At 38.0% G+C, this 17,254-nt stretch overlaps 2 protein-coding genes across 4 annotated transcripts; both read right to left on the bottom strand.

Annotated features, from left to right (window-relative positions):
• Nucleotides 1-2,548: 2,548 nt before the first annotated feature.
• On the bottom strand, nucleotides 2,549-12,957 carry LOC310636372 (platelet glycoprotein IX-like). Of its 3 annotated transcripts, none has more exons than XR_014491703.1 (3): nucleotides 12,450-12,957; nucleotides 11,097-11,793; nucleotides 2,549-2,938 (listed from the first exon to the last, which is right to left on the bottom strand). XR_014491703.1 is itself a non-coding variant. In XM_083356119.1 (2 exons), the coding sequence occupies exon 2, from the start codon at nucleotides 11,790-11,792 to the stop codon at nucleotides 11,238-11,240; it is 555 nt and encodes a 184-aa protein (XP_083212245.1). In that variant the 5' UTR covers nucleotide 11,793; nucleotides 12,450-12,957; the 3' UTR covers nucleotides 11,045-11,237. The 3 variants fall into 3 exon arrangements, 1 of the variants encoding a protein (XP_083212245.1); XR_014491704.1 differs by lacking the exon at nucleotides 2,549-2,938 and adding an exon at nucleotides 7,801-10,134; XM_083356119.1 differs by lacking the exon at nucleotides 2,549-2,938 and having other exon boundaries at nucleotides 11,045-11,793.
• A 1,880-nt stretch (nucleotides 12,958-14,837) lies between these two features.
• Nucleotides 14,838-16,058, bottom strand: LOC310636986 (platelet glycoprotein IX-like). Its single transcript, XM_083357225.1, has one exon. The coding sequence runs from the start codon at nucleotides 15,759-15,761 to the stop codon at nucleotides 15,162-15,164; it is 600 nt and encodes a 199-aa protein (XP_083213351.1). The 5' UTR covers nucleotides 15,762-16,058; the 3' UTR covers nucleotides 14,838-15,161.
• Between the last annotated feature and the right edge of the window lie 1,196 nt (nucleotides 16,059-17,254).

The raw sequence follows: 17,254 nt of genomic DNA, 5'->3' as shown, positions 1-17,254 counted from the left end.
CATACTTAACCAAACTCAAAATATTTAACTAGTGGAGGACCTTTACACTGGCAAGATATCATGTCTTCCCCACAGCTGTCCTGAAAGCCAATACAGGAAAAATTTCCTAGAAAGACAGTGTGACTCTGAACAGACAGAAACAACAAAGCATGTGGGTTTTTTCCAGTGCCTGTGTTAAAGAAACATTTGTGCTAGCCTCATATCACCATTACTGTATAAATGCACAGACAGTTTTTATATTTCTCTTCTGCTTGTAATTATATTACAACATACAGTGTTCTCAGGTTCTGCTCAGCAGTGTTTAAAACCTATCAGACGACCTGTGCTTCAAACTAATTTTAATGAGTACAGTATTTAAATTGTTAGTTAACAGTGTTTTGTATTGTACTGTATAACTTAGTTAGCCACATATTATTTTTTGTATTTATCTAATGTTTTTATCCCTCCCTATAGAATTTATTAGAAGGGACGTGGTGGCTCAGTGGGTTAGGACACTGAGCTTGTCGATCAGAAGGTCAGCAGTTTGGCGGGTCGAACCCCGAGTGCTGCGTAACAGAGTGAGCGCCTGTTACTCGTCCCAGCTTCTGCCAACCTAGCAGTTTGAAAGCACGTAAAAATGCAAGTAGAAAAATAGGGACCACTACGGTGGGAAGGTAACAGCATTCTGTGCACCTTTGGCATCTAGTCATGCCGGCCACATGACCACGGAGACGTCCTCGGACAAGCGCTGGCTCTTCGGCTTTGAAATGGAGATGAGCACCGGCCCCTAGAGTTGGAAATGACTAGCACGCATGTGTGGGGGAAGCTTTACCTTTACCTTTATAGAATTTTAGATTTGTTCACACACACACACATGTAGTTTTGTTTTTTTTAAATTTTGTGTAATCTTTGTTTTAATATTGTTTAGTTTTTAAAAAAAAATATTATTTTTTTGTATCCAACATTGCTTATGTAGGTCTATAAAAGTAACAAAGATTTGACTTGTGACTTTTTTTTACCACCCCCACCATGTCATTTCAGCCCTGCTCAGTTGACAGGCACTCTTGATAAAGACACAATTGGTTTAAGAATAGGTAGGCAGTGCATACTTGTAAGCATCTAATTTGCATGAAATCTAATGTCCAGTATAGTACTGGTGTGTGTGTGTGTGTGTGTGTGTGTGTGTGTGTGTGTGTGGTGTGCACATACAGTACATCTGTGTCTCGGTGTGTCTGTTAAATTTGAATAGACTGATGGTTTAGCATAGCTGAAGTTTTGGATCTTATACTGTATTCTTCAGTTTTGTTGTCTTTCACTTCATTTTCAAATGTTTATTTCATTTGTGCTTCAGATGGTTGTGGGGAGTTGTTATGTATGCAGGCATCTGCATAGCAACAGCCCTCAGGGGGCGTTGGCCTGGACAGTTTCGGCAGGAAACCTAGGGCCAACCCCATTGGCTGTTAGCTTACCTGGCCAGGTATATAAGGAGGCCAGGTAGCCCTCATTCCTCAGTTCACTTCCCCTTCCAATAAAGAGCTGAACTCACACACCGGCTGGCGTCTCTCTTGCATCGGACCCACTACACAATAGTGGCGACGAAGGTGGGATTGCTGCCGACCAAGAGCTGAAGTCACTGGGGAAAAGCTCCGCGAGCTGAAGGGAAAGGCATTTTTCCTTCTTCCCCCCACGACTGCCAGCCGAACCGGCAACGCCAAGCGCCACATCCACGACCAACTGCCGCCATGGCTAGAGCCGGACAACCCCGTGAATTCGAGACCCGCCGCCCCGAAACCTGGACCTGTTACCTGGCTAATGGTGTATGATTTGGCAAGTTCTGGGAATAACTTTATATTGCACAAAACAGATGGCCTTCCCTCAGCATTTAGGCTATAATTATATCATGTGGCTTTTGAACCATGTGGCATTCACTGATGCAGATCCCGCCTTGAAAAGCTGCCTATTCCATTGCTTTGATATCAGGAGCCTGCAAGTAGTTGCCCAAACAATACATGTGCTACTGTCTTCAGTTATTTGAAGCTGGATCTGCATTTCTGTGCCATCCTGTGATGTCATGAAGTTACAACTTCATAATATATAATATATAATTACTTTGTCAGAATCTTAAGCAGAAGGGAGAGGCCTGCAAAGATATATATTTTAAGAGATCCTATACTGAAATTGTTACAGATTGTCACAACACAAGACTGGATTGGATTGATTACAATCTGTTAAATACTAATTTAATTATAACAAGAAATGAATCTGTTTGTTTTTAACAGTATGCAGTCTTCAGTACAAAGTTTTACTTCAAAAGGTGCTTTTGATACTTTCAGCAGAAAAGACTGCTGCAATGAATCTAAACATTAAAACCTTTGCTGAACGCTAGTGTTAATTAAGGATGTTTCACATGGTCCTGAACAACTCCAGATTTTTGTAGGTCAAATCTGTAAGGTCTACTTCATACGTTCAATTCTATATCTTTGTATTTTGAAAAATAAAATAAATGATCCAGCTAACAGTTCTTCAGCAGAGATTGCTGCTACCTGGTTAAATTACTTTCAGCAGTAACTTATGGTATGTATGTTTATTTAATAATAAATAACAACAAAGGACTCTATAAAACGGACAAGCAGAATGTGGAAGCTGATTATTGACACTAGACTTAACAAGCTCAGCTGGTCTGTCTTTCCCCAGTTCTCCAGACATGTATTTTTATTTCAATCACACTGATTATTTCTGAGTGGATACATATAATATTAGTACATTCTTCTTTATCCTCATGCTTTTGTGGGACAGGTGGGGGAGGATTCATTTCATTATGTGTAAGTCAGCAGTCCTGAAAATTTCACTAGAGTGGAAGCATTTTTTCAGACACAAGAAAGTGTTTCCAGGATAGCCTCTTCTGAAAACTCTTTCACAACTTGATGCTGGGAGCCCTTACTGGTGTTTCTTTTCACAGCTAGTTTGAAAAAAAACCCACAATTAGATTTTTTTTCTGTTTCCTTTTTGATATACCATTATCGTCCATTTTGGTAGTCCAGATATGGTAGCCCTAACTTAACCTTTACAGATACCATAATAATAGCAATAACAGTAGCATTTAAATTTATATACTTCTTCCTAGTGCTTTCCAGACTCTCTGAGAAGTTTACAATGTCTGCAGGGTGCCCCCAACAATCTAGGGTGTTTTACTGACCTTGGAATGATGGAAGGCTGAGTCAATCTTGAGCCACCAAGATCAATCTCCAGGCTGTGGGCAGAGTTAGCCTTTAATACGTATTTTCTTCACTGTGCCACTAGGGCTCTGGTGATATTTTGTTATACTGGTACTGCATTGGGGGAAAACCTGTGCTGAACAGCTGCAATACATTAGTCCTGGAAAACACTAATGACTATAGAAAGCAATGGTTTTCAATCACTTTTGTCATTCCAATCATTATCTATATACTGTACAATTTCTTTCTCCCCCCCCCAGCCACATTGATCTGCCCTGCCATTGCTACCCACTTTACGTTAAAAGGTGCTATCTAAAGACTTTGTGATTCACATAAACCATATCATTGTTTTGGCAGATGCCTGTTTCCATAAAACTGTCTTGTTCTTTTACTGTTGCCCCCAAGGCTTTGCTTATTTCAATCTGCTTTTTGATATGCATTCTGTACTGACAAAGCCTGACTTTAGTGTGATCTTACTTTGTTCTTGACTTTACACTCTGCCATGATTTACTTTGCAATTTGGTTTATTCCTGATTTAGTTCACATAACTGGCTGGGTTTGCATAACATAAGGATCAGCTATAATTTACACATCCTGGTACTCAATTAAAGTCAAAAGCATTTTGGTTTAATGTGATATATAAGCCTAGCTCTGTTTTAGCCAAATGACCAAACTATCTATTTCTCTTTGTTAGACTAAATTTAAAATTTCAATTTTTTTCAGAGTGTACATTATATGCAATGTTTTTAGGCACATTAACCATCCACATTTATCCACATTTGGCGCTTTCAATATCATATGGCAGTTTAATATTCTTGCTAGGCTGCAGAATTGCCAGGGGACAAGATCTTGTAACCACAGGTTATTTGGGGCTGACACATCTTGCTGTGTAGGGGGACATATTAGAATCTCAATGTTTTTCACATCTCCAAACCCCATTGTGCTCTTTCAGTAATGAGATCCCACTGAGCATAATCTTAAATGTAACATTGGATATTCTAACTCATCCTCTGTTCTCTTGTATCCATGGTTTCAGCAACTTGCATGATACTATGATTTCTCTGTTTTCTATTCTTTGCAGTCTTTAAAATAAAAATAAAACTAACAAGGACCTTTCCTGTTCAGAAAAGATGTGCTTTCATTTCTACTCATTCAGATGGAGAAATGACACTGCGGTGCTCTGAGAACAGCCAGTTCCTAAGCAGCAGGCCTAAATATTGTGATTAAGATCAGCAGTTATGTTTGAAAGACAGAGCAAGTTTCTTAATGTGTCCTAAGACAGAGGTCCCCAACCTTTTGGGCACCAGGGAACCGATTCCGTGGAGAGAAGTTTTTCCACAGACCAGAGGTGTGTGGTTTTGTATGCTTCCTGCATCCCACGGATGGAGCTCTGCTTGTTTGTGTGGACTGGTTGCTGGCATGCCACAGACTGGTACTGGTCCATGGACCGGGGGTTGGGGACCCCTATCCTAACAGATCATCTTTGCCTATCTGGGTATTGGCTTTTGGATTTTTTATTTCCTGCTTAACTTTTTTATTGGCTCCTTTGAATGGTGTGTAATTGTCTGTAAAGTATTAACACCAGGCAAACAATCAAGCAGAAAACAATCCCCTAATCAAGGAACTACCAAGGAGAAAACCATCCCCCTACCAACACTAGTAGGGTAAGCTATTGTCTATAAATTGGAAACACCCCATCCCATTATTACCTAGTTGAGTAGTGAAACATCTGCAAACAAACACCAGGCACAAAGCCCATTAAGGACTCCACAGTTTCAGCTCTGAACTTCGTACATTCTTTTCTACTGGAAGATATAACTACCTGATATAGGTTCTTAATCAAAACCGTTTCACACTCTGGTATTTTGAAGCAACTGGCACTTTGTTGTTGTTTTTTGTTCACAGTCATAATGCAGGTGTCCCATTCACAGAGCAAAAGACTGAAAGAGTTGATTAAAATTTGATAGTCCACTTTAGAGCTATCTAAAGGAGAGAAAGCTATTGTCCCTTCTTCTCCACCTGGGATTTTTTATTCAGGCACGATAGGCTGCTTCATATTATATTACTGTTCCAATCAACATCTGGTCCTGTAGTAAAGATATTCTCTCCCCACGCCTTTCCAAATATACAGCAACTGGCTCTCCTATCTGCACCTTACTTTTGGATGGCTTATCCCTACTACCAAATGCTAACTGTAAAAAGTCTGTGTAAGCAAGGCCTCTTTTAAGGAATAAAAGAGAGGCAATGGCAGCTAAATTCTGAAGTCTAGCTGGATTTTCAATTTTTAAAATTTATATATAATCCAAATTTTCTTCTAGATTCTAAAAACATAATTAGGTGTTATTAAAATATTGTGTTACTTTGTAATAATTCCATTAGAAGACATGTTTTGAAATTTTTAGAGTTGTCTATGGGCATATTGATCATCAATAAATGCAGTCGTCTGGCTAATTATTAGACATACTATATCTGCAGGCCTTGCACTGACTGCCAATAAATTCCCAGTGCAATCCAGAATGCTGTTTTTAAACTATAAAACCATCTATGCCTTTGTACCTAGATACCTGCAGGACTTCTTTCTCTAGCCAGAAATGACCTGCATGAGTCAATTCTCCTAGGAGAAATTGCTGATGATACGCCATTTTCATGAGGTAAAGGAGACTGAGGCGAGAAACAGTTGTTTTTCAATTATGGCATGGAAAAACCTTTTCCTGGAACTAGCCTGACCTCTTTCTGATTGCCTTCAATTATTTGTTTAACTTGTAGCTCTTCTGGAGAACATTTGGGGATTGATTGTTTTTGCCATAATTATTGTCTCTATTTTCTGTTGAATGATTGCTCCTTATTATTTTATTGTACCATGACCATTGTATGGGATTTTTTATAAGGCACCGTGATTTCCCCAGGTGAGAAAGAGAGAGAGAAGAAAAAGAAGAAGAAAAGGAAGACATGTCTGGAATGGGTGTTTGAGTACTCAGATGAGCTCCTTAGCCCACAGGACTTGAATTTAATGGTAGAATGAATGTTTTTCTGTCAGACGCTTTCTATTACAGCTTTGAATTTGGATCTACAAACAATAATGGATATACTTGCAAAAAATTATGCATGTATTCATTAACTTTATGGACTGATGTATTAAAGCCCTATACAGTAGAGTAAGGATATGATCTTGATGGAGATATGCAGGAACTGGCATATTTCCAGGCAGCCCCCTAGGCAAAAGGGGCTGAAACATTTTTTTAAAGTTGACAACAGCCAGATAACGTTCAGAAGCAGTTCAGACAGAGGCCTCCCTAATTCACTGAACTTGGAGGAGGAGGGGGAGGAGGAGGAATAGCACAGTTAGATTTGCAAGATTCTTGTTATTGTAGCCATTTAATACATGTAACTTGCCTTTTTATGGAATTGATTTCCTGGTCTGATCTTCCTAGTGTGGGGACTGACATATATATAGAGAAGTGTATGGCCTTCATCCATATAGAAAAACCTTTGAACTAGCATATCATCCTGAGTTATGGAGAGTCAAATGGTATTTGAAGCAGGGGAATAAATGTTGCAAAGCTTTGCGTAGATACAGGCAGTTAGAGATTTGTGAGCTCTAACCTTAACCATAACCATAACCCCATATCTGATACATGTCAGCAGAACCAAAAACACTCTCCTCTCTCATCCCAACTCATCTCATAAAGCTGTTGTGTGGAAAATAGGAGGAGGGAGTGCTGGATATGCTGTTTGGAGCTTTTGACCAAAAAAGGGGGCTGTAAACCAAATAAATATGTACATGTATGCATGCAGTTTTTTTTATTTGTTTGTACTGTGTCTTATCATTATCATTGTCATCCATCTTTCCTACAGAGGAGAGGATAGATTTTTATGGCAGAGGTTAGACTATTTATTACTATCCAGCCACATCATAAATGATGGTTTGGCAAAAGATTAGACAGACAATAGATACAATTTGCCTGAGCAACTGTCCCTGCTCTTAAAAACCACAATACTTGTAGCCAGCCATAATACTCATTGGTTACATAAACTTGATGTAGATTTCTGTAAGAGCAGGTTGCTCTGATATATTTTGTTCCATGGTATATACAGTATATTAATGCTAATTATAGTCGTCAGTACGTGAACCATATTAGACCTGTTGGGCTGTTATGATAGATATAAAATAAGTTTTTTACAATCAGTTGCTTAGCAACCATTCAAAGTTACAACTGATTCCCCAAAACTCAGTGCAACTCAGTTCTGAAGTTCTGACAGCCAGGCTGCCTCCTCAGGTCACGTGACCACAATAAGTGTGGCAAGCAGCCCACACTTATGGTTGTTTGCAGTATCCCATGGTCACATGACCATGACTTTACATTTTTTTCTGAAAACTGGTGTTTGCTTCCAGTTTGGGGCAAAAATGCCTCATAGCATATAATTGGTTCACTTAGTGGCCATAACATTCACTTAATAGCTGAGAAGTTTGCTTTATGACTGTTGTGTTCACTTAACAACTGCTGCAAAAAGGGAGGTAGGGAGGGGGGAGGAGGGAGGAGGGAGGGGGAGGGGGGATTCTTAAAGGAAAACTGTATTTTAAAACTTTTCAATAAAAAAAAACAACTGCTGCAAAAAGTCATCGATCAGGTGAGTCATATGATAACCTGCTTTATGACCATCACAATTTACAATCATAATTTGTAGGCTCTATTACTTTGTAGGTTGAGGACTACCTGTACATTATAATCTATCAAGGACATCTGGGTCAGCCCTTCTCAAGATAGTAACACAAGCATTCATTGCACTCCTTGGCTAACCTATAATTGACATCAGCCTAAATTAGAGCCACGCAAGTTCAGGTGCATATGCAAAAGGCTCCTTTTCTGAATAGAGAACCTTAAGTAATCTTTACTTCCGGACTTGCACAGATTTTAGATTGGCTCCACAGATTGGCTCCACATGTAGATGGTGGAGCTGCAGCTGAAGTATATGTCAATACTGACACTTAGGCATCCATCATCTCAGTTGGTGCATTAAACTTGTGGTACCCCGAGCTAATATGCTGAATAACAGTTATGGAGTACACAGTGTCCATGTTGCTATTCATAAACAATTCCACAGAGGCAACTCTTTTTACATACAGAAGGCAATGTTTCTATAGCAATTGATTATAACCTAATTATTGGCACCCAAACTAAAAAAGCATAATTTTAAGATGTTTGTTTGCATTAGGGGAATATATGTTCCATCTGTTCCTACAGTGGTTCTGATTTCTAATTCCACTTCCCACCAAGTTTTCTTCTAAATAATCTCTTTTCTCTTTCTGTCTCATGCCAGGGCCTCTGGTGGTATCTCCTTTATCATCTGCCTGTATTCTCTTAGGGAGCTCTATCTCACAAACCTAAGAACTGTGACTGTGAAAATTGCAAAGGGCTTGTCTAATTCTTTCTGGAGATCAAGGAGAAAGCGTGAAGTGGAATAAAGTGCCTCATGCTTTGCAGCTGCTCCAGGTACATAAATAATGTGGGCAGAAAAAGGCACTGGCAGCAGCCAAACTTTTGGCATTCCCCTTTTTTTTCCTGAAATCTTTTCGCAAGCTTTATTCCTTCTTTTTACCCAAAACAGGGACATTCTCTCCAACTTGTAGTGCAGCTTGCATCTCGATCCCTTTACAAGGAATAGTATATGCGTTCATGAAACAACTTCTGAGATCAGAATAAGTCATTTTTATTTTTTAAGAGGAGGAGCCCATCTCAGACAAAGTCAAGCAGCCGAATTACACTGATTTCAGTGGGAGAATCAGACAAAGGCTGAAATGTGTATTTCTGAAATGTGTGTGATACCTGAAGGCTACATTTGACCAATTATGTTAAAAGCGTGCAGTTAAAAGTATACAGAAAGATAGGTCTTCTTAGTTCTGTCTATTTATACTGAAATGGTTGTTTGTTGAAAGCAGATAAAAACCTCTGGGGGGGGGAATCTGCTAGATTTATCTTACAAGGACAGAAACAATTCAGTTGAAATGCTTTCACCAGTCTACTTTCTGAATCCCATGAATTGTATGACAATCTTTGTATGCTTTTATCATGATATATGTGGCACTATTTGATTGATTCTTATTAGGATTCAAACCTCTTTAATCTGAATCCTTGGGTTTGGATTTTGTTATTTTGCTGAGTGTGAGTCCCCTTTCTTACAAAAACCTTCTAAAGTATCACCTACAGAGTGATGCTTATTGACCATCTTCTAATTTCACAGTACTGCTATTTGATGAGAAGAAGAGTATTGTATGGCACATTCAGAATAACACTCCCTGATATGAAAAGCATCATGTTTCAATAATCATTATGGGAAAATTCTTCTTATCTGAGGAAATAATTTCAGATTATTTTCATTGGTTTTGTTAGTGAAAATCATTCTTACTATTGCAATTTCTACTTGAATGTTTTGCAGTCTTCTTGAATTTATAATTTCTCCTAAACTGCAAATGTGTGTGTGTGTGTGTGTGTGTGTGTGTGTATTCATTTAGAGCTACAATTCTCATCACCCCACAGTTATTTTGGCCATGGTGATGGAAATAGTAGTTCAAATAATGTGGAAGTACCAGACTGATCAGTTAGCTTAAACTCTTCTTTTTTGTGTATATTTGCCTTCAAGTGAGTGTTGAATTTGTGTGAATCCCACAGTTTTCTTGGTAACATGTGGCTTGCCCTTGCCTCTTCCTTCAGATGATTAAAGACAGTTTAAAACAATAAGTTGCTGCAGAAATATTAGAGAACAATAAGCATCAGTAGACATGAATTTGCACATTTTTAAAAATTCTTTAAAATTCCAGAATACAAAAATATTCATGAGATACTTCCATGTTTTGCAAGATAGACACTGAGTATTCCTGTGAAAGGAATAGGGTGCACAAAGCTAAAATGTTCTTTGCAAATATCTTCTTTCTGTGGTTGATCTGGAAGACACATAATTTATAGGTAGGTTGCAAAGGGTCAGGAGAGGGTTTTCTCAAACTATACAGGCTTAGAGGTCCGTACAATTATCTTGAAGTCAGAAAAAGATAATTACTGTAAACCAACACACTTTTCTTTGACCTTGATAATAAGTTCTCCCATGCAATCTCCTAAGAGATCACATCTACTGCTAACTGCTTTTTGTGTTGGTGATATACTAATAACAACAAAAACAGCAATGTTAAAAGAGAGTTAAAGCGCATTATGAATTTGGTTAATTGTATATTATGCATAATTTTTATTTAGAATATGATTATTGTAACTATAATCCTGTATTTAGCTCTGGGAAGTGGGGGGGGGAAGTGGGGGGGTTTGGAGTGGGAGGGATTTGGGGATATATTGTAAAATTTTGTTTTTGTAAAACTCTTTAATAAAAAAAAACAAAAACAAAAACAGCAGGAAACATGGATAGATACACATACAAAAGGGGCTCCACATATACTACTCACTGTATTAGTGTAAATAGAAAGTCTTTAAAGAATTTCCAATTATAGCATATACTAATCAGCATTTGGAGCACCTGGACTCTGTTTATGGATTAAATGATAATGACCACAAGCAGGACAGAATCTAGGTCAACAGATGTTAAATAATTCAGTAAACTGATTTATTAATCGAGTGCCATAATTGCCCACCTGATCTTTGACTTGAATTATAGTCCCAAATATAGGAGGTGCTTTCATCAGATGCATTCAAACATGTTATGAAAATCAAAAGTATTATGTTTAAAACGAGATACTAATTCTTTGGTTGGAATTTTTTCCTTAGAAGCTGCAAACTATGGTATTTGTTCAGTGTAGATATTCTTAATGAGTTTCTGTTTTTTAAAATGAATAATCTAAATAGTCATGCTTTTCAGTTGACCGTTTGACTTTTAATGATAAACAGAAATAATTTGTTTGACCTTTCTCTTTGTTCTGCAACCTAATGCACAGTAGTCACAAGGAATGATGAATGGCTGAGTACTCTTTTCTCTGTTCTTCTTTTCAGCTGATCACAAATAGCAGGCTGTGTGCCTGGGTCTGTGGGTTTGGGGGTGGGTTGGTCATAAATTCTTGTTATAAACATCCACTTTAAACTTAGTCCTTTTTGTTATCAAGAAACAATTGATAATAAAAAGAATAAGAATAAAAAAGAATAGGAATGCATCATTGAACAAGAAATCTGAACACAGTGTATGGGAAGTGAAACAAAACTGCAGTTCGTTCCTCTTGAGCTCAGATATCATTTTTTTGCGAAGTGCAGGAGGGGAAAAGCACCTAACATCTTTAGAAGCTAAGCTTCCTACTTGGTCTTCCAACCAGTTTTTCAGATACAAAATCCCACAGTCACAATGCCATGGATTCATAGATAGATTGATGATCTTCAACACCTGAAGATGGTCAAATGCTCCTGCAGGTATCGTGGCTAGTTTATTGCCCTGGAGGTACAACTCTTCTATTTGACTTGGCAAAAGTGGAAGCACCATTATTCCCATGAAGCTACAGTTCAGTTTTAGTGGACTGTTTCCTGGTGGAGAGCATGTACAGTGGTGTGGACAGTGGCTTGCAAAAGCAGCTTCAAGAAACAGAAGAATCAGCAAGCCTTGACATGGGATCATTCTGAAAATTTAAATGAGGATAACCGTATAAAAAAATAAATTAGTGTAAGTTTATGAACATTTAGCTTTGCTCAACATTCTCCACAATAAACCCATAAAATATGGTGACATAAATCAGGGGTGTCCAATCTTGGCAACTTTAAGACTTGTGCATTTCAACTCCCAGAAATTCCCACCCAACATGGCTGGCTGGGGAATTCTGGGAATTGAAATCCACAGGTCTTTGAGGAACTTTAAGGAAATAGCTGAATATATCACTATGAGCTAAGTGAAGACAGGGGAGAGAGTGGGTGGGGTCCTGTTACCATTTTGACCCCTCCCCCTTTGCAGCTGCTTCTGTTTTTCATTGTAGACATGCAAATAGAAATAGAATGACTACGGCAGAAGAAAGCAAAGAACAGCATTACATCCTGCAATGATATCTTTAACCCCATCAAACAACATCTGCCTATCCCAGATCATTGGAAAACACTGGATAGGTGGATAAAAATGACAAATCCAGTCCAAACATCTAGCTGACTATATGACCAACAAAAGTAATAATTTATTTTTACTATCATTGGGGTTTGGGGTTTTCTGTAGCCCCCCATTTTTTCTCTCTCTTTAGAAATATATAAAAAAAATCAAAATGCCTTTGATACCATAAAAAGAACTTACCTCAAGCCAAAGACACATGAGAACGTCTTCTGCACTATTTTGCATTCTCTTAATTTTGTTTATAAATATTGACATTGATTGTCAGCATCTCAGCTTTCTGTGCATTGTTCAATACAGGAAAAGACAAAGCTGATTCACATCCCCTTTCTGAAGCTCTCCAGGAAACTTTCTGCACATGATCCATTTTCAGTGGGTGGCACAGTTATTCCATCCTTCAGTGGGTTGTTACAATGAGAACTGCAATCAACAGCACACCCTATGGAAATCCATTTGATTGGCTATGTAGGAAATGTCCCGAAGCTTATGAAAGAAGTGGCCGGGGAAGATAAGCCTGTGATACTCCCTCATCCGCCATTGCAGCTTAACTCCCTCAGTCTCTGGAAGAATTCCCCTGATAAGGACACCCTGGTTCCCTTTGATAAGGAGAGCTCTGCACTCCTTCAACAATTCTTTAAGACCTCTAAAGTTTATGTTTCCCAGAACAACATTTTTACATTCTCTGCTATAATTAATCTCACTTCTGATTTCCAAAAATATCTTTAAAATAAAGAAGCTTTTTTAAAAAAAATATGGAAAGTGAAAATTGGTACTGTACATATCTATGTTGATGTGAATTCAATGAACAAGAATCAAGGACTTTATTTGAAACATTTCATATGTTTATAGATATTTCTCCAACTTAAAGCGTAGAATAGAAGGATACGTGTCAAGATTTTCTTTCCATTTTGCCTGTTACATATAACACTTGTATTCCTAATGAACTTTCTAGAGCGAAAAATATTTCGTGTTAATTTTATGTGAAATAAAATGATCTAGGTTTACCTTCACACAAAAACCAATTATCATATATAGTTTAACAGCAATAATGACAGAATTTAAAAACAACACACATAATGGAGCTGCAATTCATTAATTTATAAATGATGCAAAGCTTACAATGCAGTTACATTTCTTTGCACATCATTAGTGAAGAATTTCTTCAGGCAGTTATTATCATAAAATAGCAAATTATAATATTTTCAGTGAAGAATAGTATAGTGCATGATTTATTTTTCATGTAACACATAAGAAAAATGTGAGTATTAAGTCTAGGTTGATAAATTAAATTAAGTAAAATACTTTATCATTTGTGAAAGGGCTTAGACTTTAAGGAAGTAATGATATCCCTTGATAAATCCAGGGTTTGCCATGCTTAGAGCAGTTTCATTTAAATCTATGGTCAACTATGGTCAGACTAACTTAAATTACATGTTTGAATATGTTGCAATGACCAAATTTTGATCCAATCCTAGTTGGATAATTACAATTTCATGCAAATCCATCTAGCATGCTCTCTCTAGCTTAAAAATTGATATTTGATTTAAAAAATCCTTAAAATTCAAACATAATATCATCCACACAGAATATATACCACAAGGACAAGTGTCTTCTGAGCATAACAGAACTCTTCAATAATTTGAAGTATATTTGTGGAATAAAATAAAGAAAAAACCTGGAAATTTGTGCCGTGAAACTCTACTAGAATTGGTGGAGTGTAAACTATCAACTTGCTTCATTTAAAGGAATAAATCCAACACAACTTTCAGCAATATAGTACGTATTAAATAATAAGAGGCATGATGGTGCATTATTCTGAAATGATTATCACACCAGTTATGGACTAGGACTACTCAGCCTATAAATTCAAGACCAAAGCTGTTTCAAGTAAAATGAAGTCCTTGCATACTTCCATATTGTAGATAGCTCTCAGCATTCACTAGCAATACGAAAACTGTGCAATTGGTCCATTTTTCCTCCCTTAATTATTTTTAGAGCAAGCAAAAAGATAAATAATAAATAAATATTGGGGAAAAAATAATGAGAAAATACAGAAAGTTCACAAATGGAAACCATTATACCATCCCCCATATACTGTAGAAACCTACAATATGGTAGTGCAATTTCACATTAAAAGAATCATCTGAAACAGAGCTTGGCAAAAAGCCCATCCATATTTCCCTGTGAAGGAAATATGGATGTATTTGTGACACAGCCACCAAACTCATCAATTTGCTGAATAATTAAGTGTCCATATTTTTAAAAAATTAATAATCCCTTCAATATATGGATTGGTACTTCCAATTTCTAAGTGGATAGGGATTGCAATGCCACAAAAAACTATTTTCCAATCCTAAATATTCTGACTATAAAATATTTTACTACCAAAGCCATTATACAATATAACTTTCTAATTCAAATTATTTTTCCAGATGAAATTATAAAAAATGAAAGCTCTAAATTCTCTCTCCTAGTATTCATTGAATATGTGAGTAACTCCATTTTTTTCATAAGTAAGAATATGTGTTACTACCACACTGAACAAGTTTGCATAAGATCAGGATTATTTATTCTCTTTGTGAATGATTATATGGCTGAGTGACTGGATGCCATAGCAACAGAACCTGTGATGCATGGAAATACATTTCAATTATGCATATGGAAGCATTAACAATTACATAGCAAAACAACTTACACATCTGTCAGAATTATTGGTTTAATATCAACGATAGCGATTACTGACATACATACATGGAAAAGTGTATGTGTGGGAAAGTGTGACATCTTCACCAAAAGAGACTTTTGTTTGTGATTATAGATACTTTCAGTCCACAAAAATACAACTTTACACGAGTGGTTTTATTCTTATAGCATCTTATTGCCCACTGCCGCATTTCATTTGGACTTCTGATTTTCCAGGTCATGGAACCGTAGCAGAGGGACTTCAGAAGAATGCTGCTTTCTGCTGGCTTGGAAAACTAACTGTTTTGAACATTGCAAAATGCATGCTGCTAAAATTAAGACAATGATTGCCAACAAAATCAGACCAAAGTCCCTCCAAAAAAAATCACGGCAACTGATTGGCAGGGTTTTCCTACATCCCTCCAGTTCGTTCCCTTTCAGCTGGCTCAAGGCTTTCCTATTTAGAGAAGCTGGAGTTGCACAGGTAGCCATTGCAAGAGCACTTTTATTAAAGTCTGCCAGCCACTCCTTGAGATATAAAATAGAGCAGTCACAGTGCCAAGGATTGTTGGAAAAATTAATTTCCTCCAAGTTGGTCAAGCTATCAAGAGCACCCAGAGGAACAGTGGTCAAATTGTTGTTTTGCAGATGAAGAATTTTGATGCTTGAGTTCAGGAGCGGCATCTCCTTGAGGTCCATCAAATTGCAGTTTGCTGCCCATCCCCAGGAATCAAGAGTCTTACAAGGACAGAGAGTGCAGATCCAAGCTTGGGTTGTGTTTAAGAACAACAACATGATTAGCCCTTTGATCATTGAGATTATTTGCTTGTTCCTGCTTATAGCTGTGGAACAAAAAAAATACACAATATAATACGTGTGAGCTCATTTATGTCCTGTTCAAGTAGAAGATGGGAGTTTTAAGCAAGAACATCAGGAGGTGATAGTGGTGCTGGCCAAACTGTGTGGTCAAATATAGACCCAGAAGGCAATCCTTGTTAAAGCCATTTTCTATTCTTAGTTAGACTTCCCAAGTCTTCTATATGGGAAGATCATCACCGAAATGTCATGATCAGTGACTGGAGAACAAATATGGATTCCCCACTGGCCATGTCTCTTAGATTATCCCTCTTCCTTTCTTCCATCTTAGTTTAAATTTCTCCTTTCAGCTCAATTAGCCTGCTCAACAGCCATAAGTATTCATATTTTTTTGGATGCTGATGCTTTTTTATTTCAAGAATAATATTTGGCCTTTGAATACATTAAGCCCATTTTCCATTTCCAGCCTTTCTCTGTTGGCATTCTATGAGAGATTGTGATTGAAAAAGAAAACTTTGCATGCTAGCATTCACACTGGTAAGGAATGTTTATGCATTGCAACTCACATCTGCTGTTTTTATAAACATTATAAAATGTGGATTGTGCAGGTTAGAAATGAGTTGCATTGTGGAGTTTTCATACTTTTTTAAAAGGCAGGATTCCCTGGGACCTGAAAATTATTTCAAGGGATTCACCAGAGCAAAATAATTGAGAAAGGCTGGTCTTATTCAAATTTAATCAACTCCAAAAATGTTTAAAAGCTGAATATGAGTTTTATGCTTACCTATTCTGAGGAATCCTAAAAAAGGTCTTGGAGACTCCTAAAGCCCCCTTTGCCTACATTGTTTTAACTCCTTCCTTCAGGCCAATGTTTCCCAACCTCAGCAACTTTAAGATGGGTGGACATGAACTCCCAGAAGTCAGGTTCACACAGCTTCAAGTTGCTGTGGCTAAGAAACAGTGCTTTAAGTAAGACATGTCAAACACAAGGCCCGGGGGCCGGATCCGGCCCGCAAAATGGTTTCATGCGGCCCGCGAAGCCATCCTGGAAACAGTGAGGGAATGGCCCCCACTGCCTTGGCCCTGGCCCAGAGACCCTCCTTCTGCCAGAGACCCTCAGATCTGTCCCACTCCTGCCCAGGCCCCCCCATAGGCACCCTTGATGCCAATGGTGTAGAGCTGGCCATGCCCACCCAGTAGGCCATATGCATTCTAGCCATGCCCACCCAGTAGGCCACGCCCACCCTGGCCATACCCACCTGGCCCCTTGAGGGCAACCGCAATGCTGATGCGGCCCTCAGTGAAATTGAGTTTGACACCCCTGCTTTAAGTGATAACCCATCATAGTCGTCATTTGGTTGTTTGCCATACTAGCTTTCAGAATTGTTACAGATCACCCAGTACATTAGAGTGGCTCTCTCTCTCTCTCCATGGAATCACCACTGCTAAGTAATAAAGAGGACTTTTCTATAGGCAATAGTTTCTTATAT

The sequence above is a fragment of the Vipera ursinii genome, assembly GCF_947247035.1.
Source record: "Vipera ursinii genome assembly, chromosome: 2".
In the NCBI taxonomy this organism is placed as follows: Eukaryota; Metazoa; Chordata; class Lepidosauria; order Squamata; family Viperidae; genus Vipera; species Vipera ursinii.
This window is presented reverse-complemented; position numbering and strand designations above follow the sequence as displayed.